This window comes from Berghia stephanieae, chromosome 15 (assembly GCF_034508935.2).
Source record: "Berghia stephanieae isolate SIO BIC M18660-M18661 chromosome 15, UCSD_Bste_1.3, whole genome shotgun sequence".
NCBI classification, from domain to species: domain Eukaryota; kingdom Metazoa; phylum Mollusca; class Gastropoda; order Nudibranchia; family Aeolidiidae; genus Berghia; species Berghia stephanieae.
Genome location: NC_088374.1, coordinates 7,404,645 through 7,431,325, shown reverse-complemented (window position 1 = coordinate 7,431,325; position 26,681 = coordinate 7,404,645). Strand labels below are relative to the sequence as shown.

The window sequence follows — 26,681 nt, the reverse complement described above, 5'->3', positions numbered from 1 at the left end:
GTATTAGTATTTCTATTCACCATAATTTGTATCTTTCTCCTTCTGCTCAAATAACAATTTGACCCAAAACTAAAAACGTTGGATTTGTATTCCTGCGCACCAAAATATTATTTATAATTACCAATGTCTGTCTATTACATCTAATTTCACACTAATAAAATTTGCTGAAATATTCTGCAATCGTAGAATAAAATATTTATTCAACTTTTCCAATGAGAGAGGTGTAATAATACCATTTCTTACATTGTTAAAGACAAACGTTCCTTTGTTATCGTTTTAATGCACATGTCACTATGTTTGGCGATGTGGTCTAATCGTATAACACTCGCCTTCGGTCGGAGTTTCCTAGGTCCGAATCCCACTATGAGCGGCGCATAGTTGAGTCCTTGAAAATATTTTTTACTCACCGACCGTACTCAAGTGTAACCTTTTGAGTTTCTGGCCGTTAACGACGTTGTCTCTGTCGAAAAAAAAATAATTGTAATATCGCTAAACAGGCGTCATGTCTCGTCCTACATGTTATGTGTTGCTAGTGACTCATTTTAAAGCGATTTGAGCATGGTAAGTGGGCTAACCCACACCGGAGACTGACTCGACGACCCGGCAGTGTTTTTTATTTTTTATTTATTTATTTATTTCTAATTTCAAAGAGTCTAGGCAAGTCTGTCGGCGTGTTCATATCTTCCCGTGCAATCGAGTCTAACCGGGTTCTTTTGTTCATAATGTTAAATAGACTCTTTGTGTTGATTTAATGAGAATATTTATAGACCTTCGAAAACATGCTTTTGTTATCTTAAGTGAAAACAAATAACGACTTTAACTCGGTCAAATATTTTTACGATAGTAAACGCAAGTATATAAAAAATTCATAATGTACTCGTACAACAAAGGCCAATTATTTTAATTGTCTGAATTCATTCCACGACTTCTTTGGATTTTATGGTGTACAGTGTTCTGTATTCTATTGCAATGTACAACAAAGGCCAATTATTTTAATTGTCTGAATTCATTCCACGACTTCTTTGGATTTTATGGTGTACAGTGTTCTGTATTCTATTGCAATGTACAACAAAGGCCAATTATTTTAATTGTGTGAATTCATTCCACGACGTCTTTGGATATCATGGTGTACAGTGTTCTGTATTCTATTGCAATTTACAACAAAGGCCAATCATTTTAATTGTGTGAATTCATTCCACGACGTCTTTGGATATCATGGTGTACAGTGTTCTGTATTCTATTGCAATGCACAACAAAAGTCAGTCATTTTCAATGCACGATTTCTTTTGTTTGTGAATTTGGGTTCTATCGCATTGTACTCGGTTAAAAATATTGAAAAAGATATTGAGCTTTTATATAGCGCAATATGCACTAAATGTGCTCAAAGCGTTTTACAAGGGGTCCTGACCAACAGCAACACGTAACATGTGGAACGAAACATGACGCCTGTTAGGCGATATTACAATTTTTTCGGACAGAGACAACGCTCTTAAAGGCCAGGTACTCATTTTACACCTGAATACGGTGAGAGAATGTGAGTAAAGAGTCTTTTCCAAAGACTCACCTATGCGCCGAGCGAGGCTCGAACCCAGGACCTTCCGATCCGAAGGCGAGTGTCATACCACTAGACCACATAGTAGCACATTACTTGGTTAAATATGTTTCGTCAGAGGTGATTGAAGCTGGGACTGGGGGAAGTGGACACAATTGGAGAGCAAACCTGGGATTGGAAAATGAAAGACGGACACCAGTGAGGTGCGAACCCAGGACAAAGAGATATAGATACAAGTGAATATTGAGTGAACCCCGGGCTATGGAGGAAGGCATCAATGGGGTGTAAACCCTAAACTGTGTGAGGTAGACACCAGTGGGGAGTGAACCCTGAAAAATGGGGTTGGACACCAATGGAGAATAATCCAAATACTATAGGGATTGAGATTAGCGGAAGAGTAGCGTCCCTTGATTGGACGTCACCGGCGGAGAAGTTATTTGTAAACAAACCAACTACAAGCTCCAAATACAAAATTTATTATTCATATTTCTGTACAAAAATGCATATCATAATAAACGTAGATCTATTATTTAGTTTTCTCCATTATGAAATGTTAACAAAATATGATGTAGACTGCAAATTAAAAATAAAAGATGTTGATTAATAGTACAATACAATGAGTCAACCCTTCCTAAACTTACTAAACTTCCCGCTAATGATTTGGTACTAATAATGGCGATAGCGTCTGTCGGTTGTCAAGACGCGACTTTGAACTAAGAGGCGTAACTCTTAAATCTGTTTTGATATCTCATTCCCTATAGATGGAAATACACGTGGTGTGGGACTGTGAGATGTGGAACTACAATAAGGAGTGAACCCAAGACTGAAGAAAAAGACACCCAGTGGAGCGTAACTCCAAATATAAATGGGGTGGTCACCTTAGGGGAGAGAACCGAGACTCTTGGAGGTGGACACCAGCGGGGATTGAACCCGGCGGTGGACCTTATTGGAGAGTAAACATTCGACTATGGAAGATGCACACCAGTAAGAAGCGAACCTGAGACTCAGAGAGTTGTACACCAGTAGAAAGTGAGTGAATCCAGGGCTATGAGAGGAGTGAGAAGTGAGCCAGGTACTTTGGAGGTGGACAAAAGTGGGATATAATCCTGGGACTTTGAGATGTGGACACTGCTAGGGACTGAGCTTAGGTATACAGAAGAGGACATTAAGTGGATTGTGAACCCGAGAATATCTGGAGGAGTCAACCTGGAACAACACGTCTACATCCTGTAATCTTGACAATCAAACTTCCATAGACCTTGGGTCGTTTCCCACTGGCACCCATCTCAGGTGGTCTAGGGATTGCCTTACGCAGGTGCCTATATCTCATTTACACTGTAGTTTATACTCTTTTATCGACTGGTGCCCACGCCCCGTGGTCTCTGGTTCACTCCCCATAGTGGTACATCTCATAGTCTCCAGTTCAATCCCCAGTGGTGCCTTGCTCCTACGTCTCTGGCTCACTCCCCTTGGTGTCACGTGCACTGCGCCCACCTCACTTAGTTTCTGGTTCACTCCCCGATGGTGCCCACCTCCTAGAATGTCTTGTTTAGTACCCGATGGTGTCCACCTCCCATAGTCTCTGGTTCAATCTCCACTGGTGAAAACCTCCCATAGTCTCTGGTTCAATCTCCATTGGTGTAAACCTCCCATAGTCTCTTGTTCACTCCCAATTGGAGTGGATTTCGGCAGATTTCGTTGGATTTCGGTAGATTTCGATTGATTTCGATAGATTTCGTTTAATTTCGGTATTCAGCATCCCATTCAACGGCATTTTGAGAACAATGGGCGTAGTTTCCCAAATGACTCAAGTCTCAAATCTATTATTTTAATTGTTTTCATTCTAAATTCAATGTTGACAATTCTGTTTACTCTGGAATGGTAAAGAGTAGAAACATGGGTTAGATATGTTTTATTGTGGAGATATGGCTTCAGGAAGAAGGCAGATCTTGTCTGGACACCGGGTTGGATCGTTTTTAGTCTGACCTTTCACCATCAGCTATTCCAGCACAATTGTATCCGGACTGACATCATATTCAGGATCATTAAGGATATCAAGCTCTTATACGACGGAAACGTGACGATCCTCCTCCTCCTCCTCCTCCTCCTTCTCCTCCAAGAGAGAGAGAGAGAGAGAGAGAGAGAGAGAGAGAGAGAGAGAGAGAGAGAGAGAGAGAGTCATATATTATTACTACTGTTTTCACCATTATGATTTCAGATTTACCCTACGAATGTGAATCGATGGGAAATTCCCGATTCTATGCTACACATCGAGGCTACCAATGACGTCAAAGCAAATGCTACGACCTCATTGGTTAACGTGACCGTTGGGAAAGCCCCGTTTGGTGTTGTCGTCACGAGGAAAGATACAGGAACAGTTGTGTGAGTAACAGCAGATGCCACTTTAATTAAGTAATGAATTTATTTACGTATGTCAGGATATGTTGTCTGGTGGTATGTTAAAATCTGAGAGTCCTGGGTTCAGTCCTGCTCTGAACGGCGGAAAGTTAGATGAGTCTTTGGAAAAGGCTCTATAGTCACATTCTCTCATCGCATTCAGGTGTTAAATCAGTACATAGCCGTTAACAACGTTGTCACTTTACGAAAAATATAAAATATCGTCTAACAGGAGTCATGTGTCGTCCTACCTGTTAAGAGTTGCTGTTGGCTAGGATCCCATGTAAAGCGCTATATTGGATGTTGCGCTGTATAAATGCTCAAGTTGTTTTATACCTTCGCCAGACCAGCAGCCTAATATGTCCAAAAATCGTAGTATTCAAGATTAATAAAACCAAACATGGCCATCACTTACATATATCAAAGGGGCACAACTGCGTTAATATTGCTTACTTTTAAGCTTAACAAAAGTTGCATCGTGTACAGGAATGTAAATAGTTATAATATTAACTTTGTTGAGCACTCGTCATTATCATGGGTAAGTGCTCAGAGAGTTTACAGGGGCACACATAATTCAATTTGGAAAATATCAAAGTCTTAATCTGCTTTTCAATCATATCTGAAATGAATTACCACGTGATCTGAGGGAGTGTATGTCTTTACCTGGGTTTTAAAAGAATCTCAAGACACATCTTTACTGTATTTGCTTTTATTGACACTATGAATCCTTGACTTCACATTTGAGTTGAAAAGTCTTTACTTTAGTCGAAGGGAGATATCTTCAGTTCTCCAAACTCTGTTCAAAGATGTGAATGCAGCCTGTGCCTTTCCTATTCGTGCTTTCACCTCTGCTTCTGTGCCTCCATCCTTGTCAATTATGCTTCCGAGATAGCAGAAAGTGTCTGTATCTTCGAGTTCCTGATCTTTTACTTTGATTTGCTCCCTTTGACGCGTACCTATCCTCAAGACCTTTGACTTTGCAGGGTGAATTCTTAGACCAATTGATTCCGAGAGGCTGTTTATAATTGTGGTTTTTGCTGGCATCTGGTCCTGGGTGTGGGACAAAAGAGCCAGATCATCTAAAAAATCCAGATCATCTAACTGTGTCCAGGGGGTCCACTGTATCCCATTTCTTCGCCCTTTGGAGGTTTCTTTCATTAGCCAATCAATGGCAAGGATGAACAGGAATGGTGAGAGCAAGCATCCCTGCTTGACACCAGTCTTAATTTCAAAGCTGTCAGTAAGCTGACAACCCTGTACAACCCTGCAACTTGATCCTTCTGGACAATGTGACTGCGGACTTGAAAATGAAAATGGACATCATGTCCTAAATAATGTCCAAGGTACAACCAGTTGAGAAGGAACTTCTGGCCTGACCCAACCCCATACTCAAAGAAGCTGTACGGCAGTGAGGACGACATCAGGACCACTGTGGGCTTCATTCACAAGACCGGACTGACCATGTGACGTGACGGGAACGAAGAAGAAGAAGAAGAAGAAGAAGAAGAAGAAGAAGAAGAAGAAGAAGAAGAAGAAGAAGAAGAAGAAGAAGAAGAAGAAGAAGAAGATCCTTCATATATTTCCTTAATGGGAGAAGAAATCGGAAGAAGACGATGGAGGTGGATTGGACACACGCTTAGAAAGAACGACTCCACTATAACAACGAAAGTATTGGACTGGAACCCTCAGGGCAGAAATCAAAGGGAAGGCTACGAGGAACATGGAGAAGAATTAAAGAAGCTGATATACAGAGAAGTGGTAAGACCTGGAATGAGATTTAAAAATTAGCTCGGGATAGAGAAGGATGGAAACTGTTTGTCTGTGGCCTATACCCTGACACAGGGTAGAAAAAGGCAATGAGTGATGTATGAGATGATGTGGTGATGATGATGATGATGTGAGATGTGATGATGATGTGAGATGATGAATCCTGTTTGGCTATGACTTGTTTGCATTTTTAAATTTGTTTTCAGTCAAATGTAATTGAAAAGTGCCCAAGTTGGTTTACCGAGAATGAGGCTGTTAAAGTGTTTTTATTATTATTATTATTATTATTGTTGTATTATATTATATATTTTATTATTATTATTATTATTATATTATTATTTATATTATATTATTTTTATTATTATTATTATTATTAGTTATTTATTATTATTATCACCAGGTTCAATCCAGTATCCCGCTGTTAATAGCTGAAGTTTCTCAGCTGACGACTGGCATGCTAGGGTAATTTGTACGGATTTGGAGAACACAGACATTTGAGTTTGAGACATAACTTGACGTGGAAGTCATGGAGTATGTTTACCAGGGATACAGGACCTAATGTAAGTGGTGGTTGTGGGTTGTGTGGTGGTGTGGTGGTGGTGGTGTGGTTGTGGTGGTGGTGGTGGGTTGTGGGGTTGGTAGTGTGGTGTAGGTGGGGGTGGTTTGGTGTTATGGGAGGTGGTGGTAGTTGAGTTGTGTTAGGTTTGGTATTGGTGTGTGTGGTGGTAGTGGTTAGGTGGTGGTAGTGGTGTGTGTAGGTGGTGGTAGTGGTGGTGGTAGTGGTGGTTGGTGTGGTGGAGGTAGGTGGTGGTGTAGTGGTGGTATGGTGGTGTGTGGTGGTGGGGGTTTGGTAGTGGTGGTGGGTGGTGGTAGTGGTGGTGTGGTATGTGTAGTTGTGGTAGTGTGGTGGTGTTGTGTGTGTGGGGTGTGGTGGTATGTGGTAGTGGTTGGTGTGGTAGTGGTGGTGGATGGTGTGGGTAGTGGTGGGTAGGTGGTGGTGGTGGTGTGGGTGGTGTGGGTGTAGTGGATGGTGGTGGTTGTGATGATGGGTGGTGGGTGTGTGGGTGTGGTGGTGAGTGTGTGTGGTGGTGTAGGTGGTGATGGTGTGTGTGGTGGTGGTGGTGTGGTGTGGTGGTAAGGTGTGTGGTTGTGGTGGTGTGTGGTGTAGTGGTGTTGTGTGTGGTGGTGGTGGTGTAGGTGGTGGTGGTGGTGGTGTGTTGGTGTTAGGTGGGTGTGGTGGGTGGTGGTGGTTGTTGGTGGTGGTGGTGGGGTGTGTTAGGTGGGGTGTGTGGTGGTGTAGGTGGGAGGTTAGGTGTGGTAGTGGGGTGTAGGGTGTGGTGGTGTGTAGGTGGTGTGGTGTAGGTGGTGGTGGAGGTGTGGTGGTGGTGGTGGTATGGTGTTAGGTTGGTGGGTGTGTGGTGGTGGTGTGTGGTAGGTGGTGGTGTGGTGGTTGGTAGTGGTGGTGTAGGTGGTGGTAGTGGTGGTGTAGGTGGTGGTAGGTGGTATTGGTGTGTTGTGTGTGTGGTGTTGTGGTATGGTAGTGGTGGTGTAGTGTGGTGTGTAGTGGTGGGGGTAGTTGTTAGGGTGGTAGTGGTGGTGTGTGTGTAGTGGGTGTGTGTGGTGGTGTTAGGTGGTGGGTGGAGTTGTTGTAAGGTGTGGTAGGTGGTGTGGTGGTGTGGTATGTGGAGTGGTAGGTGGGTGGTGGTGGTTGGTGTTAGTGGTGGTGTGGTGATGGTGGTGTGGATGTGGTGGTGGGTAGTGTAGGGTGGTGGGGGTGTGTGGTGTTGTGGTAGGTGGTGGTGGGGGTGTTGGTAGGTGGGTGGGTGATGGTGGTGTATGTGGTGTGGTGTGGTAGGTGGTGGTAGTGGTGGTGTAGTGGTGGTGTGTGTAGTGGTAGTGGTGATGTGGTGGGTGGTGGTTGTGATGGTGTGGGTGGGAGTGGGGTAGTGGTGGTGGTTGGTTTGGTAGGTGGTTGGGTTGGTGTAGTGGTGGTGTGGGTAGTGGTGGTGTGGTGTGTGGTTGTGAGGTGTGTGTGGTATGTTGGTGGGTGGTGTAGGTGATGTGTAGTTGGTGGTTGTATGGTGATGTGTGTGTGGTGAGGTAGTGTAGGTGGTGGTGGTGTAGGTGTGGTGGGGTGTAGGTAGGTTGTGTAGTGTAGGTGGTGTAGTGGTTGTGTGTTATGTGGTGGTGTATGGTTTGGTGGTAGTGTGGTGTAGTGTGTGGTAGTTGGTGGTGTGGGTGTGTGTGTAGTGGGTGGTTGGTGTGTGTGAGGTGTGGTAGTGTGTGGGTGTAGGTGTGTGGTGTAGTGTGGTGGAGGTGTGTGTGGGTGTGTAGTGTGTGGTGGTGTGGTTGTGGTGTGGTGGTGTAGTGTGGTGGTGGGTGTGTGGTAGGTGGTGTGTAGTGGTGGTAGTGTGTGTGGTGGGTGAGGTGGTAGTGTTGGTATGTGGTGGTTGGTGTGGGTGTGTGGTGAGGTGGGTGGTGGTGGTGTGTGGGGGTGGTGAGGTGGTGGTGTGTGGGTGGTGGTGGTGTGGTGGTGTGGGTGGTAGGTGTGGTGTGTGTGGATGGTGTGGTGGTGTGGTGTGTAGTGGTGTATAGGTGTATGTGGTGGTGGTGGTTGTGATGGTGTAGGTGGTGGTAGTGGTGGTGGTGGTGTAGGTGGTCGTAGTGGTGGTGTAGGTGGTGGTGGTAGTGGTGGTGGGTGGTGGTGTAGGTGGTCGTAGTGGTGGTGTAGGTGGTGGTGTAGGTGGTGGTGTAGGTGATGGTAGTGGTGGTGGTGGTGTAGGTGGTGGTAGTGGTAGTGTAGGTGGTGGTGTAGGTGATGGTAGTGGTGGTGGTGGTGTAGGTGGTCGTAGTGGTGGTGTAGGTGGTGGTGTAGGTGATGGTAGTGGTGGTGGTGGTGTAGGTGGTGGTAGTGGTGGTGTAGGTGGTGTAGGTGGTGGTGTAGGTGATGGTAGTGGTGGTTGGTGGTGTAGGTGGTGGTGGTGGTGGTAGTGGTGGTGTAGGTGGTGGTAGTGGTGGTGGTGGTGTAGGTGGTGGTAGTGGTGGTGTAGGTGGTGGTAGTGGTGGTGTAGGTGGTGGTAGTGGTGGTGTAGGTGGTGGTAGTGGTGGTGTAGGTGGTGGTGGTGGTGGTAGTGGTGTATGTGGTGGTGGTGGTTGTGATGGTGTAGGTGGTGGTAGTGGTGGTGGTGGTGTAGGTGGTCGTAGTGGTGGTGTAGGTGGTGGTGGTAGTGGTGGTGGGTGGTGGTGTAGGTGGTGGTATGGTGGTATAGGTGGTGGTGTATGTGATGGTAGTGGTGGTGTGGTGTGGTAGGTGGTGTAGTGGTGTGTAGGTGGTGGTAGTGGTTGGTGTGTAGGTGATGGTACTGGTGGTGGTGGTGTAGGTGGTGGTAGTGGTGGTGTAGGTGGTTGTAGTGGTGGTGGTGTAGGTGGTGGTAGTGGTGGTGGTGTAGGTGGTGGTGTAGGTGGTGATAGTGGTGGTGGTATAGGTGGTGGTGTAGGTGGTGATAGTGGTGGTGGTATAGGTGGTGGTGGTGTAGGTGGTGGTATAGGTGGTGGTGTAGGTGGTGATAGTGGTGGTGGTATAGGTGGTGGTGTAGGTGGTGGTGGTGATGGTGTAGGTGGTGGTAGTGTTGGTGGTGTAGGTGGTGGTAGTGGTGGTGGTGTAGGTGGTGGTGGTGGTGGTGGTGTAGGTGGTGGTGGTAGTGGTGGTGGTGTTGCTGGTGGTGGTGGTAGTGGTCGTGGTGGTGTAGGTGATGTTGCAGGTGGGTGTAGTGGTGGTGTAGGTAGTGGTGGTGGTGCTGCTGGTGGTGGTGGCCGTGGCTGTATTGCTGCTGGTGGTGGTGGTGGTGGTGGTTGTGACGGTGTTGATGTTGTTGTAGTTATTCTTGTTCTTGTTGTTGAGGTTGTGGTTTTTGATGTTATTATAATTGATGATGGTGGTGGTGGTGGAGTTGGTTTTGGTGATGGTTGCCGTTTTTTTGTTGATGTTGTTTTGTTTTTTTGTTGATTTATAAAAATTATTTTCATTAGTATCAATGGGGGGGGGGGGGGGGGGGGGGGGGGGGGGTTGCGATCACGACGACGACGACGACGATGATGATGATGATGATGATGATGATGATGATGATGATGATGATGATGATGATGATGATGATGATGATGATGATTTTGATGTTAATGATTAATCAATTTGTACCTACTGTTTGAGTGAAAAAGGGTCATAGCGATTTGCAGCCAATAACCAGGTTATTCATGGATTACATTCTTATTTGAATTACATTTATACATTCAAAGCGTGAAGTAAGTGGTGACAGTTCAAGATCTGAGATAGTTTGTATGCCACAGTTTGAGACAAATCAAGATAGAAAAAACCCAGAAGAAGCCGTTCCCCCAAATCAGCCTGCTCGACTGTAGGATGTCCGTGGGTCTCTTATTGTTGACCACAAATGTGACCCTTCGCCTCAAAACGGTATTAAGTCGGGTTAGTTAATATGTTGAAAATTGAATTTATAGCCAGAAATATCAGACTTGCGTCGAGTTTGTATGTTTTACTGAGGAGAATGGATACCATATTTTAAGGTGCTAATGCCAACAATTTATATTTTTGACAAGTTTAACAATTAATTCCGCTTTTAAGAATCTGGTTCGTTCCGACATAATACCGTTTTGAGACGATGGGTCACAAATTATATTTTTAGAATCGAAATGTCATATCTCGTCCCACTTGTTATGTATTGCTTTTGGACAGGGACTCCTTGTAAAGCGCTTTGAGCGCGTTTAGTGTTTATTACGCTATATAAAAGCTTATTTTTTAAAATCAGATCTGAATTTATGTATATGTCGTGCGGGCTACGTTTCTATCTTTTTTGTCTTTCTTTTAATCTCGAGCAACTGGAATCTGTATGGGCAACATACGGGATCCTTGGATCTTGGAAAAGCTCTTTATTCACATTCTCTCACCGTACTTAGGTGTAAAATGAGTACGCAGCCGTTAACAGCGTTGTCTTTGTCTGAAAATATTGTAATATCGTCTAACAGGCGTCATGTCTCGTCCTACATGTTGTTGCTGTTGAACATGTAGCCCTTGAGCACGATTAGTGGATATTGCGCTATATAAAAGCATATTTTTATTTTAAATCAGACCTGAATTTATGTATATGTCTCACAGGCTAACATTCTATCTTTTTTCTTTTCCTTTTAATCTAGAGCAACTGGAATCTTTACGGACAACATCCGGTCTATCTAAACGTGGAGGATGATGGGAAGGCAAACATGGTCTTGTTGAAGAATTCAAATGCTATGGGTAGGTGATGGGAAAAGAACCCCCCCCCCCCCCCCCAAAAAAAAAAAAAAAAAAAAAAAAAAAAAAAAAAAAAACCCTGGGCATTTAAAAAAAAAGAAATATTCCATTTATTCATCCAATAGAGGAAATTTATCTTTGGGGTCTATTCCAAGTGAATACAGCAATAACCCAGGCGTTAGCCGCAGTGCAGCGCCGCAATTGAGCTAGGGCGAGGTGACCTGCTCATGGCCAAACGACACAGCGGCGGGTTATCGATCCTTCCGGCTACGAAGCAAAGACCGTACCGCTGAGACACAAAATAGAGCAATATCCATTTAAACGTGCTCAAAGCGCTTTACAAGAGGTCGGTAGTCAACAACAAAATTTAACAAGGAGGACGAGACATGATGCCATTTAGGCAATATTACAATTATTTTCGCACATAGACACGCTGTTAACGACCAGGTACCCATTGTACACCGGAGTACGATGAGAGTATGTTAGTAAAGTCTCTTTTCCAAGGACTTAACTATGCGCCTCTTGGGACTCGAACACTTGACCTTCCGATCAGAAGGCTAGTGTCATACTACTTCACCACATAGACGCTGATAGTTTGGTAGGCTGTAGTGCAGCTAGCTAGCTCATTGGTACGGGGTCTCCACTTGTCGCTAAAGATTAAGCGATGTTAAGGCTGGTCATTGGTCTTAAGGGTGACAGTGGTCGTGGAAAATTCTTGTACCGACGTTGTCTCCTTTGGATAAGACAATTTACACACTTTACCTCACTCGACTCAGGTGTGAATGTGTTCTTGAATATAAACAGTGACATATAATATATGTATTATTTTATTATTAGTACAAAAAGGACGCTTACCTGCCACTGTTATTGTATGATATGGAAATGAGACTGCATATGGACTGCTGGGGAAATTAATTAAACGCATGCAACATGGTGAGATCCGTGTAATTGCACTATATATATATATATATATGTTTAAGACTAATTATTCAAATATATATGACACGTCACCTCCAATTGGTGTTATGTCTTGTTGAACAAGATGTGGAAAATTGAATCTATAACTTTTAACAATGTAACTGTACATATAAATATTTATGCATATATATATATATATATATATATATATATATATATATATATATATATATATATATATATACGTATATATATATATCTATTTAAAATAAAGCAAAACAGCAATCCAAACAATGAATGGAAAGAGACGCAAGCGGCAATGAAATATGCGGGGGAAGAAAGTGCAGGCTCTATTAATACAACTAAGAACAAACCAAATCGAACGCCTAACATCGCTATTAACGATCTATCGCGGCAACAAAAAGAACTTAGGATCAGGATACAAAACACGAAAGACTCGGAAGAAATAATAAACCTGAAAACGGAACGAAACAAAATACTGCATTCAATTCGATCACTTACAATAAAACACAGAAACGAGGAATTAGACAAAAAAGTGGAAGACATAGAAAAGTCCAAAAATAACGCATCGTCTATGTTCAAAGCGACGAAATCTCTGAACCGAAAACCATTCGAGAACCCAAAACTACAGGATAAATTTGGCAAACAGACAACAAATCCCAACGATATCCTTGACATTGTAACTGACCACTTCCAGCAGAAATTTCACAAACAAGTCTCACAAATATCGCCCTTCTCAGGAAACCCTAGAGACCTAAACAACCGCATCACAACAACTGAAGTTAGAAATAGCATAAAGTGCCTAAACAATAACAGATCCCCAGGCGAAGATGAAATTCCCGCTGAATTGCTGAAATGCGGTACACTCTCCCTGGATCTGAGCATTGCAAACATAATGAACAAAACATTCTCAACACACAAAGACTGGGACATTAACAGCGGTGTCCTAATTACAATACAAAAACCAGGAAAAACGAAAGGACTCGTAAACAACCTGCGCCCAATAACATTACTGAATACCATAAGAAAAACACTGTCAACTATTGTCCTCAACAGAATTAGACCGAAAATAGAAAAATACCTATCACATAGCCAAAGCGGGTTTCGCCAAGACCGAAGCACATCGGACGTTGTATGGACACATAAATGGTTGGCAGCAAAGGCACTCAAAGAAAACATATCCATAACAATAACCGGAATCGATATGTCCGCAGCCTTTGATACGATCGACAGAGGAAAACTTTTGGAGATATTAACAGAAATAGTAGACGAAGACGAGCTCCGAATAATCCGATTTCTCCTCAGCAACACAAAGATACAACCAAGGATATACGGGGCCACAAAACAGACGCAGTTCGAAAGTAACATCGGGACCCCCCAAGGAGATAGTCTGAGCCCGATTCTGTTCACAATATACTTAGAACACGCTCTGAAAGAAGTTCGAAAAGTCATTCCAAAACCAACGACTCATATTGAGAATGCAATCCCTAGAGAAATCGCCTATGCAGATGATGTCGATTTTATTGGATCAACACCAGCAAATATAGACATCATACAAAATACCCTCATGAAATATAACCTCCAAGTCAATGCCAATAAAACCGAATTTACAACAATATCGAGGAACAAAGAGGAATGGAAAAGAACAAAGAAAGTCGGCTCACTAATTGGAGACACCGAGGATGTACAAAGAAGAAAACAGCTATCAAACGCCGCACTCAGTAAACTCACCAATGTATGGATTAGAGGTGACAAAATAAAGAGAAAAACCAAACTGAAACTGTACCATGCTCTTGTAAAACCGGTACTTCTGTATAACTGCGGCACTTGGGCGTTGACAAAATCCGAAGAAGAACATCTGGATGCCTTCCATCGCACACAGCTAAGAAGGGTACTGGACATCAAATACCCCAAAAAGATCTCAAATGAATCACTCTATAAGATCACAAAAGAAAGACCAATCTCCCTTGACATTTTACAACAACGATGGCAACTTTTCGGTCACATACTACGCAGGGACAAAAACATACCAGCAAACCAAGCCATGTCGGGATACTTCCAAAAACACGGGAACCTTTTCAGAGGAAGACCGATCACAACACTCCCTGTGATCCTAAACAAAAACCTCACAACACTTGGACAAAGCATTAGTCTCATAACGGCAGGGGACCTTGAAAATCTGAGAACCCTAGCAGAGGACCGGCAATATTGGAGACACCTCACACAGGAAATACTGGAAACAGCCAAGGCGACCCGATCTTTCGGTCGAGACGCGAAAGGCATCTAAGTCAAGTCAAGTCATATATGAATGAGTGTTAATGAGTATCTTTTGTTTATATGAGTCCTCGACAATTTTTTTGGTTAGAGCATATATATATATATATATATATATATATATATATATATATACATATATATATATACATATATATATATATATATATATATATATATATATATATATGTGTGTGTGTGTGTGTGTGTGTGTGTAAATAACCACAATCCCACTCATAATTTATTGCCTCAGAGGTTTTGCTTCAGCCCGACCCATATCCGGCCGTGACCTTCACAACGATAGGAGGCGTCCTTGACTTTTATGTCTTCGTTGGGGATTCCCCTGCGGATGTCGCGTCAAATTATGTCAAAGTAAGTGCCTTAATAAGGAACATAAATCTGATCTAAAAAAAAAAACATAAACAAAACAAACTGCTTCCAATCTCAGTGGAAGTGTAAAACTACCCTTCCGGACAACCTGTGTGATTCTTCTAAATAGTTATACCAGGTAATCAATATTCAACTTATTCATTTGTAGTCCTCCTTCTCTTCCCTATACAGACTGGTAATTCTCTAATAGATAGATTATGTATTTTGACCATTTTTGATTTGCGTACCAGTTCAAACAACCACAGCACCACCACTAGCACCATCACCATCACCATCACCACCACCACTACCACCACCACCACCTAACGTCTCAAGGGGTCATCATATCGGGATATACTCTGTGCGTTTTAAATGGCCAAGTACTCATTTTACACCTGGATACGAAATGTGAAAATGTGCGGGACTCGAACACAAGAAGGCAGGCGAGTGTCATACTACAAGACCTTATAACCGCACAAAACGGACAGAAGATCAGACAATACGGTTTCTTTTTACAGAGGGAGACTCGAACCCAGGAAATTCCGATCCAAAGTCGAGTGTCATACCAGAAGACCAAATAGCCACATAAAAATGGATAGACTCACGCATTACGGGTTGTTGTTTTTGTTTTTTTACGTTTTCAAATCAGCATTCATCTCTTTCAGTAAGTCACGACCTTTAATCAGACTTCAAAATACCAACTGAGTCGCATAGCATCTGCTCTTGGAACAAATAATCAAGCGATGTTGAAGAGGGTCAACGATTTATGGGTGACAAAGATTGCAAACCCCTTGACCTTGGACATTCCGATCCCACAAGACTACATTGCCGTTCCCAACAAGAAAATGATTTTAAAGAAGAAAAAAAAAAAATGAATTCTCTTTATTCATTCCCATGGGGAATTCTTTTCTTTAGGTTCAATTCCAAGGGAAGACTGGAATAATCCAGGCGTCAGCCGCAGAGTAGCACCGCAATGTGAGCTAATGTGAGGTGACTTGCTCAAGGCCAAACAGCGTCGCGGCGGGTGATCGAACTCGGTACATTTCGGGTACGAAGCAAAAAGCTTACCTCTGAACCACGCTGCCCTATAGATAGTTCAAAGATGACGTCACTCATGTCTTTGTTATTGTTTTTTGCCATCCGTGTTTATGAGTAATGCTCACTGAACTATATAAACCCGACTATAAACGTTCATGGATACACACAGTTTTGTGTGTTGGTCCGTTATACTTCCAATGTTTGGCAATGTTATGAGCTTCTTAGCCAAGCGCATACTATCTATAATGCCAAGAGATTGGTCTAACTTTTAGAAAACCAACAACAGATATTACCAGACAAGTTGTGGACTGGAACCCTCAGGGAAAAATGAAGGTTTGCAGGCCAAAGAATCATAGAGATGCTCTTGTGAGGAAGAGATGAAGTTGGCTGGAATGTTCTGGGGAGAGATGAAGAAGAAGAAGACAAAGAACAGAAGACGGTGGAGATGTACTGTTCCACATGGAATGTCAAGGAATCAATGATGATCAGCCATTCTTTAATACTGAATTTCTCTACCCTCTCCATACCACCTACACCAAAATCGGCACTTTATACATTTTTTCTTATTCAGATTTATTTTGTACACCACAAAGTTCTTTTCTTTTAAATTAATAAGAACTTAACATCGTTTCGTAGAGAGTTTGTTCGAGTTTTTTAAAAATCAATTTTTCTGCTGGTTAAGCCTACCATTTTGGGAAAATACTGAAAAAGGTTGGGACGGAGAGAGTTAAAGAATAAACAAATTGAGAAATTGAGAAACAAAATAGTCCCAACTGTGGGAACCTTCTCTGTTGTAATGTTAGCACATCATACCAGTAATCATGAGTTCTAAGGTTCGATCCTCAGTGGAGGAAGACTGATTATATGGGTAGTTTTTATTCTCGTATTTTTCTTCCTTGCTACACATGTTCAGATCAAAGACTAAACTAAAAATAAATGAACAACCATTTTTTCTTCAGTCCATCGGAACTCCAGCCTTCCCGCCATATTGGAGTCTGGGCTATCAGCTGTGTCGATGGGGGTACAAAAACATTTCTGACATGCGCAGTGTGATGCAAAGGACGATTGATGCTGGAATACCTTATGTGAGTATAGGCTGCTTGTTTTGTTTATAGTGATTATCATCAATGTTATCACTATCATCATCGCCACTACTACGATCACCATCACCACCACCACCATCATCATCATCATCATCATCATCATCATCATCATCATCATCATCATCATCATCATCATCATCACAACCACTTCTACCACCACCACCACAAACACCACCACCATCACCAGCACCACCATAACCATCGCCGCCATTACCACCATCACTAACACCACTAGTACCACCCATAGAGAATACAGGACCTAGTCTGTGGTACCACCAGCACCAGGACCACATCAAAACCAGCACACCACGACCACCATCATGATCACCACCATCATTGCCACCATCACCACCAACACCACTACCACCACAACCACCACCACCACCACCACCATCACCATAACCACCATCATTACCATCATCATGATCATGATCATGATCATACATCATTATCATCATCATCATAATCATCATCATCATCATCATCACCATCATCATCATCATCATCCTCAACATAATCATCATCACCATCATCATCAATACTTCCATAATTATCAACATAATCAAAATCTATTATTTCAGGACGGCCAATGGGCGGACATCGATACTTTCTACAAACACTACCCGTTCACCACCGACCCTGTGCTATGGACAGACTTTCCAAAGTTTGTCGATGAGCTCCATGCTGGCCATAGACATTTCGTTACGATCGTTGTTAGTATCAAAGTATGCGTAGTTAACTTAGAGGCGAAAAATGATCTGATTTAACTAATTTGTCAAGGTAAAACAAATAGTCCATCTGTTCTATGAGACCCATGGATCGGTCGGCTATCGTGACTTCAGAGTTTTAATGGTTATATATATTTCTGTATCATTCTAACGCATAGAGTCTACTGTGGAGGTTGTACATAACAATGACAATACATTTCTTGAAAAATGTAATTTTAGATTTTAGAATTAAAACAAAAACAACAACAAAAAACATATGTATGTATATGTGTGTGTATTTATATAAAGTTATTATTGTTGACATGATATATGTATATGTATATATATATATAATATATATATATATATATATATATATATATATATATATATATATATGTTAGGATCCTGGTGTGGGTGCCAACACCACCATTGTAAAGGAGATACAGTCTATGTCCAATGCTGGTTTCGCGACATACAACATGCTACAAAGTGGGAAAGATGGGGGTATCTTTGTCATGAATTCCGAAGGCACTGACTTGGATTATTCTAAGGTATGAGTTTTCTCTCTCTCTCTCTTTCTCTCTTTCTCTCTCTCTATCTCTCTCTATCTCTCTCTCTATCTCTCTCTCTCTCTCTCTCTCTCTCTCTCTCTCTCTTCCCCTCGCTATCTCTCTCCCTCTCTTTATGACCCCCTCTCTCTCTTTCTTTCTTTCTCTCTTTCCTTCAATCTCTCTCAATCTATCTTTCTCTCCCCTCTCCCCTAATCTCTTTCTCTCTCCTCCTCCTCTCTCTCTCTCTCTCAATCTCTCTCTCTCTCTCTCTCTCTCTTCTTCTCTATCTATCTATCTATCTATCTATCTATCTATCTATCTATCTATCTATCTATCTATCTATCTATCTATCTATTTATCTATCCATCTATCCATCTCCTTTTGCGACAAAACGTTATGAAATTTTTCTCCTGGCCAATTCAAATATCACCATTTTTTTTGCAATGTATCTGAAGTCTCAATCACGCAGACATTTTTTTTTTCATATTTCTTGATATTTATACAATAATCAGCACATCTGTTATTTTGTATTCAATATTTAGTATAGTTTGTGTCTTCTTTCATTAATTGTTCTATTCATTCATCCATTCATTCATTTATTAATTCACTCGATCATTAATTAACTATTTTAAAAAGTAAAATAAATAAAATTGCCCTTTTCAGCCCATTGGGTAATTTGGTCTTATTCCTAGGGAAAATGGAATACCCCAGGCGTGGGGTTCAATGCAGCGCCGTAAATTGAGCTAGGGCGAGGTGACTAGCTCAAAGCCACACAGCGCAGCGGGTGGGGAGGGGGGGGGGGGGTGATATCGAACTCGGTACCGCCGAGCCACGCTGTTCCCCCCTCTCTCTCTCTCTCTCTCTCTCTCTCTCTCTCTCTCTCTCTCTCTCTCTCTCTCTCTATATATATATATATATATATATATATATATATATATATATATATAAATCTTTTTAATTGATCAATTAAATTAATACATTAATTCATTTGTTTATCAATTATATGGTTCATGAATTCATTCATTAATTTGATTCATCAAATATTGTTCTCAAGGTGTGGCCTGGTCGGACAGTATTCCCCGATTTTACCAACCCTGACAGCGAGGAGTGGTGGGGGAATCAAATATTACATTATGTGAAGGATATCGGTGTGAAAGCGGATGCACTCTGGATTGTAAGTCAATTGGCCAACCAACTATTTGACACTTAAATTAAATTGAGCTTTTATATAGGGCAATATCCACTAAAAGTGCTCAAAGCGCTTTACAATCTGTCCCTGACCAACAGCTGTACATTTAACGTGTAGGACGTGACATTACGCTTGTTAGGCGATATTACAATTTTTCGGACAAAGACAACGGCTGTTAACGGCCAGGTACTCATTTCACACCTGAGTACGGTGATAGAATGTGAGCAAAGAGCCTTTTCCAAGGACTCAACTATGCGCCGAGCGCGAGGCTCGAACCCAGGACATTACGATCCGAAAGCGAGTGTCATACCACTAGACCACATAGCCGCACACTTATTTTATGACACTGCTAAACGCCCTGCAGTTGAAAAATCCTAGTTTGTTAGAGTCTTCAGACCCTTGGATCCGGTGTTTATCCCGGTTTCTATAGCGTGAAACAAACAATAACAATTGCTTACTATCCTTTCGATATTACGCTAGTCTATCGCAAAGTATTATCCGCCAGATATAACAGAGAAGCTACCCCATTTTCTAATGGGTGGACAGTGGAGTCAGAAAAAAATAATCTCGACTGCACCTGTAATCGATCAAATCAGTTTGGGTGTGAACCAGTTGCTCTAGCAACTGAGCTATCGGGAACCCCTTCTGCAACATTGAATAAAAATAACTGCGTTAAACAACTGAACATTTCGGAATGACGTGTGAAATGGTATGGCACTCGCATTAGGATTTGAAGTTCCTTGGTTCGAGCCCCACTCTGAGCGGTGCATAGTTGAGTCCTTGGAAAAAAATTTTCTCACCGTACTCAAGTGTAAAATGAGTACCTGGCCGTGAACGGTGTTGTCTTTGTCTGGTCCTACATGTTACGTGTTGCCGTTGGCTGGGGACCCCCTGTAAATCGTTTTGAGCCCGTATAGTGGAAATTGCGCTATATATAAGCTCAAGTTTTTATCATTACCTTAAAACAAGATAGTTGAGGTTTACTTTTTAAATATACAATACTTAATTTTCTTAAACTTCTCAGTTTACTATTTTAACCGCCGCGAAAATTTTTATTCTCTATTGTCTTCTGGCACTTTTCTACTCACTTCATCTCTTGTTGTTACCGACATAAGTGCCTGCTCCACTCACTTTTATGAATTAAAAATTCACCCCATATACCGGAGCTTACTCAATGTCTCAATCGTTTCTATGTTATATGTTTGTGTTGAGAATATTGGCTATTAAGCTTAACTGCTGGTCAAATAACTTCGCGATGGTTGTGTGCGAGCGAGCCGGCGGTCTCCAGAAGTGAGTGAGAGAGAGAGCTTTATCTAGGAATGACCTGAGTTTGATACGAATATTTTTGTATTCGTGGATAGCTCACACGGTAGAGCCACGCTCTCACCTGCCAGGCGGAGTTGTCGTACCAATAAGGTCGCAGGTTCAAACCCCACCACCGCCGCGAAAATTTTTATTCTCTATTGTCTTCTGGCACTTTTCTACTCACTTCATCTCTTGTTGTTACTATTTTAAATGTAAAACTTAATTTTCTTAAACTTCTCAGTTTACTTTTTAAATATACAATACTTCATTTTCTTAAACTTCTCAGCTTCTATTTAATCTCAATCAACTTCCATCATCTCATCTAGTTGGCTAAAGACTAAAAGCTAAAGACGGAACATGATCTGCTCGCTGAATTCTAGAGAGTTTTGCTAAAAAACAATATTGGTAAAAAGGTATTAAAAATGAGCATGTACATAGAAAGTTTTATTCGACAATCATTAACATGCAAAAACTAAAAACATTAACTTTGATACTACGCCTATAATTTGTCTCAGAAAAAAAATTTATTATAAATAGGCATGGGGTAAAAGTAATCCGGGTAAACTACGGATATAGTCGGTGTTAGGGTTGAGTGAGTTAACTCACTGATTTCTAGAGAGTTTTGCTAATTTTCAAAATTGGAAAAAATGTATTAAAAATGAGCATGTACATAGAAAGTTTTATTCAACTACCATTACATGCGAAAACTAAAAACATTAGCTTTGATACTACGCCTATAATTTGTCTCATAAAAATGTAATAAATAGCCATGGGGTAAAAGTAACGGGGGTAAACTACGGATATAGTCGGTGTTAGGGTTGAGTGAGATAAAACGTTAGCACAAGACCAGGTTACTTGGAAAAATATTATAACAGAACGAATCCAACAAGCAGAGGGCATGCTGAAAACACTTCACGGCAAGCAGCGTCCTTGACACTGTGTAGTCAAGATCATTATCAGTTGGCTAGAGACCTATTGTATTCAATAGTCTGAGGTCACGTCGTCCAGCAACGGCAGCCATCGTGGTTCTAGACAGAGAAAATCGGTTCTTTCTATTCTTCATGCTGGCTAGAAGTTTTCATATGTCTTGTAATCAGAATGTGTAAAAGTCAAAACATGATTAGATTTATGTTTTTTGCCCTCTGGATACGGTTTTATGCTCGTCTGAGAAATATTTCATAAGGGCGTCCGCCGTTGTTCCGATAGTTTAGAGCCAGTTACTAAGTTATCATGTGTAAATACGAGGGAAGTGACGTTACGACTGTTGAAGCGTATTATGAAGCGATTTGAGCACGTTTAGAAACTACGGAGCAGGCATCGGTATAAGATAAAGATCTGAACAAGTGTGTATGAAAAAAAAGTAAACTTCAACTAAACTATTATAAGGTAAATATAAAAAAACAAAACTTCAGCTTATATATGACAACAACGTCACTACACATCAACAATAATCACCACTAAACCAACAACTCAACGGAAGTAAGGACACAAGAGTGTAAACATCGATCTTAAAGGGAATTTTTTTTTCTGCGGACATTATGCCAACTGACGACGTGGACGAAAGCCACAGAAACATATATTTTGGCCACATATAAGTGACTGATCCCATTTATATTATATATATATATATATATATATATATATATATATATATATATATATATATATACATTATTTTAATATTTACCACAATGTTGGAGTCAGTCTATATCGATGTTTCAGGCAGTATATATATAGGGCAATATCCACTTATTGTGCTCAAAGCGCTTTACAAGGGTTCCCCAGACAAATCGTCGTTCCAAATACAAGACAGTCCTCACCAGCACCCCATATGTCTGGAATAATATATAAATACCAGCTTTTATATAGCGCTTTTCCAAGGCTTACCGGGGATCGAACCTCAGACCTTCTGAAGGTCTGATATTCGATCCCCTGTTGAGGTAGACTGCTTTTTTGGGATGTTTTTTTTTTAAATTGTTTTTTCTTCCTTGCCTTCTCTGGCACGTTTCATACACACTTGTTCAAATCTTTATCTTAGCAGGTATTGCGATATATAAATACTCGAGTCTTTTTTAAAAATAAGTTTACAATGGCATAGTATCAGACTGATACCTAAGGTCTTCTATTTAATCCATCTATTATTCATCTCTTTCCAGGATATGAACGAACCCGCATCCTTTGTACCCCCATCGGAATTAAACTGTCGGAACAACTCCTGGAACTATCCCAAATATTGCCCCAGTAAGTGTCTGTCCCAAAGAAAGAATGAGGCTGTTTGTTTTTGGGTTTTTTTTTTTAGACTGATATGGAAACAGTTGAGAAAAAAACACAGAAATAAAATGTGAGCATATAGTATAACAATCACTAAACGTACTCAAAGCTCTTTACAAGGGGTCCCAAGACTACAGCAACACTTAATAGGACGCTTTTAACAAAGAGGTAATCATTTTACACTTGAGTACGGTGAGGGAATGTGAGTAAAGAACTTTTTCTAAGGAATCAATCATGCGCCTCTCAGAGCGCCAGTAAACCCAGGACTTTCCAATGAGAAAGCATCTGTTATAACACTAGATCGCATGCATAGCCGTTGTAAGAATTGGAATGAATGATATTGATCACAAAAATTACTGATACCGGTTTTGTGTCCTTGTGAAATGTGCTTCACACACATAAATCCAATCAACTCAGGTGTGAATGAGTTCTCGATTGGGGACAGTAGAAGATAATGGAAAATGCTGAATAAAAAGGACGCACTACAGACAGGTTGTAATGTATGAAAAGGAAGTGCGAATCTATTTGTCCTACTTTGAGAAAATATGAAACCCTGTTAAGCGTACTTATTATGGTATATATCAAGTTAAGAAATTAAGGAGCAGGCACTGGAGTAAGGTAAAAATCTGAACAAGAGTGTATGAAAGGTGTCAGACAAAGCAAGAAAGACAAATACAAGAAAATAAAAACATCCCAAACAAGGGAACGAACCTCAGATCTTCTGATTATCGGGTATTATGGTAAACCTGTGAAAATGTTCTATACAAAAGCTGGTATTATCTATTTGTCCAGACATACTGGGTGCTGGTGAGGACTGTGTCATGTTTGATAAGACGATTTGTATGGACTCCAGACAGAACCTGGGCCTTCACTATGATGTCCACAGTCTGTATGGACACAGTATGGCCATTCGGACATACAGGTAACTCCAGTGTTTTATCATCAATATTATGTCAGTGTTTTATTCACAATTGGCCTTAGAATTTTCCTTCAGCATCCTCTTATTTATCATCACCAACAACCACCACCACCACTAGCATCTTACCTAATACCCTCTAAGACAACACCTCACCCCCCACCCCCACCCTCTGAATCACAACGACCCATACTACATCAACAAATGACCTTGGATAATGATTCGGTCATCCTCTGTACGCATAAATCAGTAAAAGGTCTCTCTGTTATTTTATAGCCCTGGTCACATTACCTGGTCCATACCACACCAACAACAAAAACCTTGGACAATGACCAGATCATCCTCTATATACATAAATCAGTAAAAAGTCTCTCTGTTATTTTATAGCCCTGGACACATTTCCCCATCCATGCTACACTAACAATAAACCTGGGACAATGACCAGGGCATCCTCTGTACACATAAATCAGTATAAGTCTCATTGTTATTTCATAGCCCTGGACACATTGCCTGGTCTATACCACACCAACAACAAAAACCTGGGACAATGACCAGGTCATCCTCTGTACACATAAATCAGTATAAAGTCTCATTGTTATTTCATAGCCCTGGACACATTGCCTGGTCTATACCACACCAACAACAAAAACCTGGGACAATGACCAGGTCATCCTCTGTACACATAAATCAGTATAAGTCTCATTGTTATTTCATAGCCCTGGACACATTGCCTGGTCTATACCACACCAACAACAAAAACCTGGGACAATAACCATGTCATCCTCTGTGCACATAAATCAGTATAAAGTTTCATTGTTATTTCATAGCCCTGGTTACATTACCTGGTCCATACCACACCAACAACAAAAACCTGGGACAATGACCAGGTCATCCTCTGTACACATAAATCAGTATAAAGTCTCATTGTTATTTCATAGCCCTGGACACATTACCTGGTCTATACCACACCAACAACAAAAACCTTGGACAATGACCATGTCATCTTTGTACACACAAAATCAGTATAACGTCTCTTTGTTATTTCAGAGCCCTGGGCACATTACCCGACCCATACTATGCCAACAAAAGACCTTGGACAATGACCAGGTCATCTTTTGTAGGGACGGGTCATTATGCCAGCAAATGGATGGGCGACAATTCAGCGACATGGGAGGATCTGCAAAACTCCATCATATGTAAGATTTCAGCAAATCAAGCTGATATTTCTGATCTTAGAAAGTGTGTATAAAACAGTGCTAGACGAATCAAGATAATAAAATGCCAGAAATATAAACATCTCAAAACATCTCTCTTAACAATTCCATTCTCTCATCATTCCTTCGCCTTTAGTATTTCATTCATCGTGTTTTGTTGTCAAAGGAGGAACCCAAAACGTCCACATTATCTGTCTTTATTAATTGAATTAAAGCTATCTAGCCATTTGACTTTTGTTATTTACTTTCACGTGTTTCTTTCTATTTCAGCCATCATGGAATTTGGGTTCTTTGGCTTTGCCTTGGTAAGGTCACATCAGAAAGGAACAATATTTTATTATCTCCATTTGTGTTTGTTTTAGAGTATCAGGTCTTGATTTGTTTCCAATCCATTCTCAGATATTATTCACTCGCTGCAATAATGTCACTCTCATGATTGACGTTGATTTATGTAAAAGACATTAACTAACTGTCTTGGTTTGTTTATTAAAGTCGTGGAAACTAATGCAAAGACAACCACATAGACATGCACAATCTTCTTCTTCTTCTTCTTCTTCTTCTTCTTCTTCTTCTTCTTCTTCTTCTTCTTCTTCTTCTTCTCCTCCTCCTCCTTCCTCTTCTTCTTCTTCTTCTTCTTCTTCTTCTTCTTCTTCTTCTTCTTCCTTCTTCTTCTTCTTCTTTCTTCTTTCTTCTTCTTCTTCTTCTTCTTCTTCTTCTTCTTTCTTCTTTCTTCCTTCTTCTTCTTCTTCTTTTCTTCTTCTTTCTTCTTCTTTCTTTTCTTCTTCTTTTCTTCTTCTTCTCTTCTTCTTCTTTCTTCTTTTCTTTTCTTCTTCTTCTTCTTCTTCTTCTTCTTCTCTTCTTCTTCTTCTTCTTCTTCTTCTTCTTCTTCTCTTCTTCTTCTTCTCTTCTTTCTTTCTTCTTCTTCTTCTTCTTCTTCTTCTTCTTTCTTCTTCTTCTTCTCTTCTTCTTCTTCTTCTTCTTCTTCTTCTTCTTCTTCTTCCTCTTCTTCTTCTTCTTCTTCTTCTTCTTCTTCTTCTTCTTCTTCTTCTTCTTCTTCTTCTTCTTCTTCTTCTTCTTCTTCTTCTTCTTCTTCTTCTTCTTCTTCTTCTTTCTTCTTCTTCTCTTCTTTCTTTCTTCTTCTTCTTCTTCTTTCTTCTTCTTCTTCTTCTTCTTCTTCTTTTCTTCTTCTTCTTCTTCTTCTTCTTCTTCTTCTTCTTCTTCTTCTTCTTCTTCTTCTTCTTCTTCTTCTTCTTCTTCTTCTTCTTCTTCTTCTTCTTCTTTCTTCTTCTTCTTCTTCTTCTTCTTCTTCTTCTTCTTCTTCTTCTTCTTCTTCTTCTTCTTCTTCTTCTTCTTCTCTCTTCTTTCTTCTTCTTTTCTTCTTCTTCTTCTTCTTCTTCTTCTTCTTCTTCTTCTTCTTCTTCTTCTTCTTCTTCTTCTTCTTCTTCTCTTCTTCTTCTTCATCTTTCCTTCCTCTTTCAGGTTAACTATATATTATATTAATAATAATAATAATATATATAATATAATAATATAATAATAATAATAATAATAATAATAATAATAATAATAATAATAATAATAATAATAATATTATAAATAATATATAATAATTATTGTCCATAAATATGCAATTTGCATTTAGTATACACTTGTTATAATGTTAAACGATAACTGTAAGATTGAACGATATTTCACTCCTACTTATTTTCTCTCTCTCTCTCTCTCTCTCTCTCTCTCTCTCTCTCTCTCTCTCTCTTCTCTCTCTTTCTTTCACACGTGCGATATAC

At 40.7% G+C, this 26,681-nt stretch overlaps 1 protein-coding gene across 1 annotated transcript in view; it reads left to right on the top strand.

The window, feature by feature from the left end:
• The window catches only part of LOC144960753 (sucrase-isomaltase, intestinal-like), a 68,499-nt gene that overhangs the window by 26,659 nt on the left and 15,159 nt on the right, over positions 1-26,681 (top strand). The window contains exons 6-17 of the mRNA XM_078894048.1: positions 3,771-3,929; positions 6,178-6,276; positions 10,922-11,018; positions 14,482-14,600; positions 16,595-16,720; positions 17,320-17,451; positions 17,850-17,999; positions 19,054-19,173; positions 22,650-22,734; positions 23,557-23,686; positions 24,728-24,876; positions 25,165-25,199. Coding sequence (XP_078750174.1) covers positions 3,771-3,929; positions 6,178-6,276; positions 10,922-11,018; positions 14,482-14,600; positions 16,595-16,720; positions 17,320-17,451; positions 17,850-17,999; positions 19,054-19,173; positions 22,650-22,734; positions 23,557-23,686; positions 24,728-24,876; positions 25,165-25,199 — 1,401 coding nt within the window. The remainder of the gene's footprint in view (positions 1-3,770; positions 3,930-6,177; positions 6,277-10,921; positions 11,019-14,481; positions 14,601-16,594; positions 16,721-17,319; positions 17,452-17,849; positions 18,000-19,053; positions 19,174-22,649; positions 22,735-23,556; positions 23,687-24,727; positions 24,877-25,164; positions 25,200-26,681) is intronic.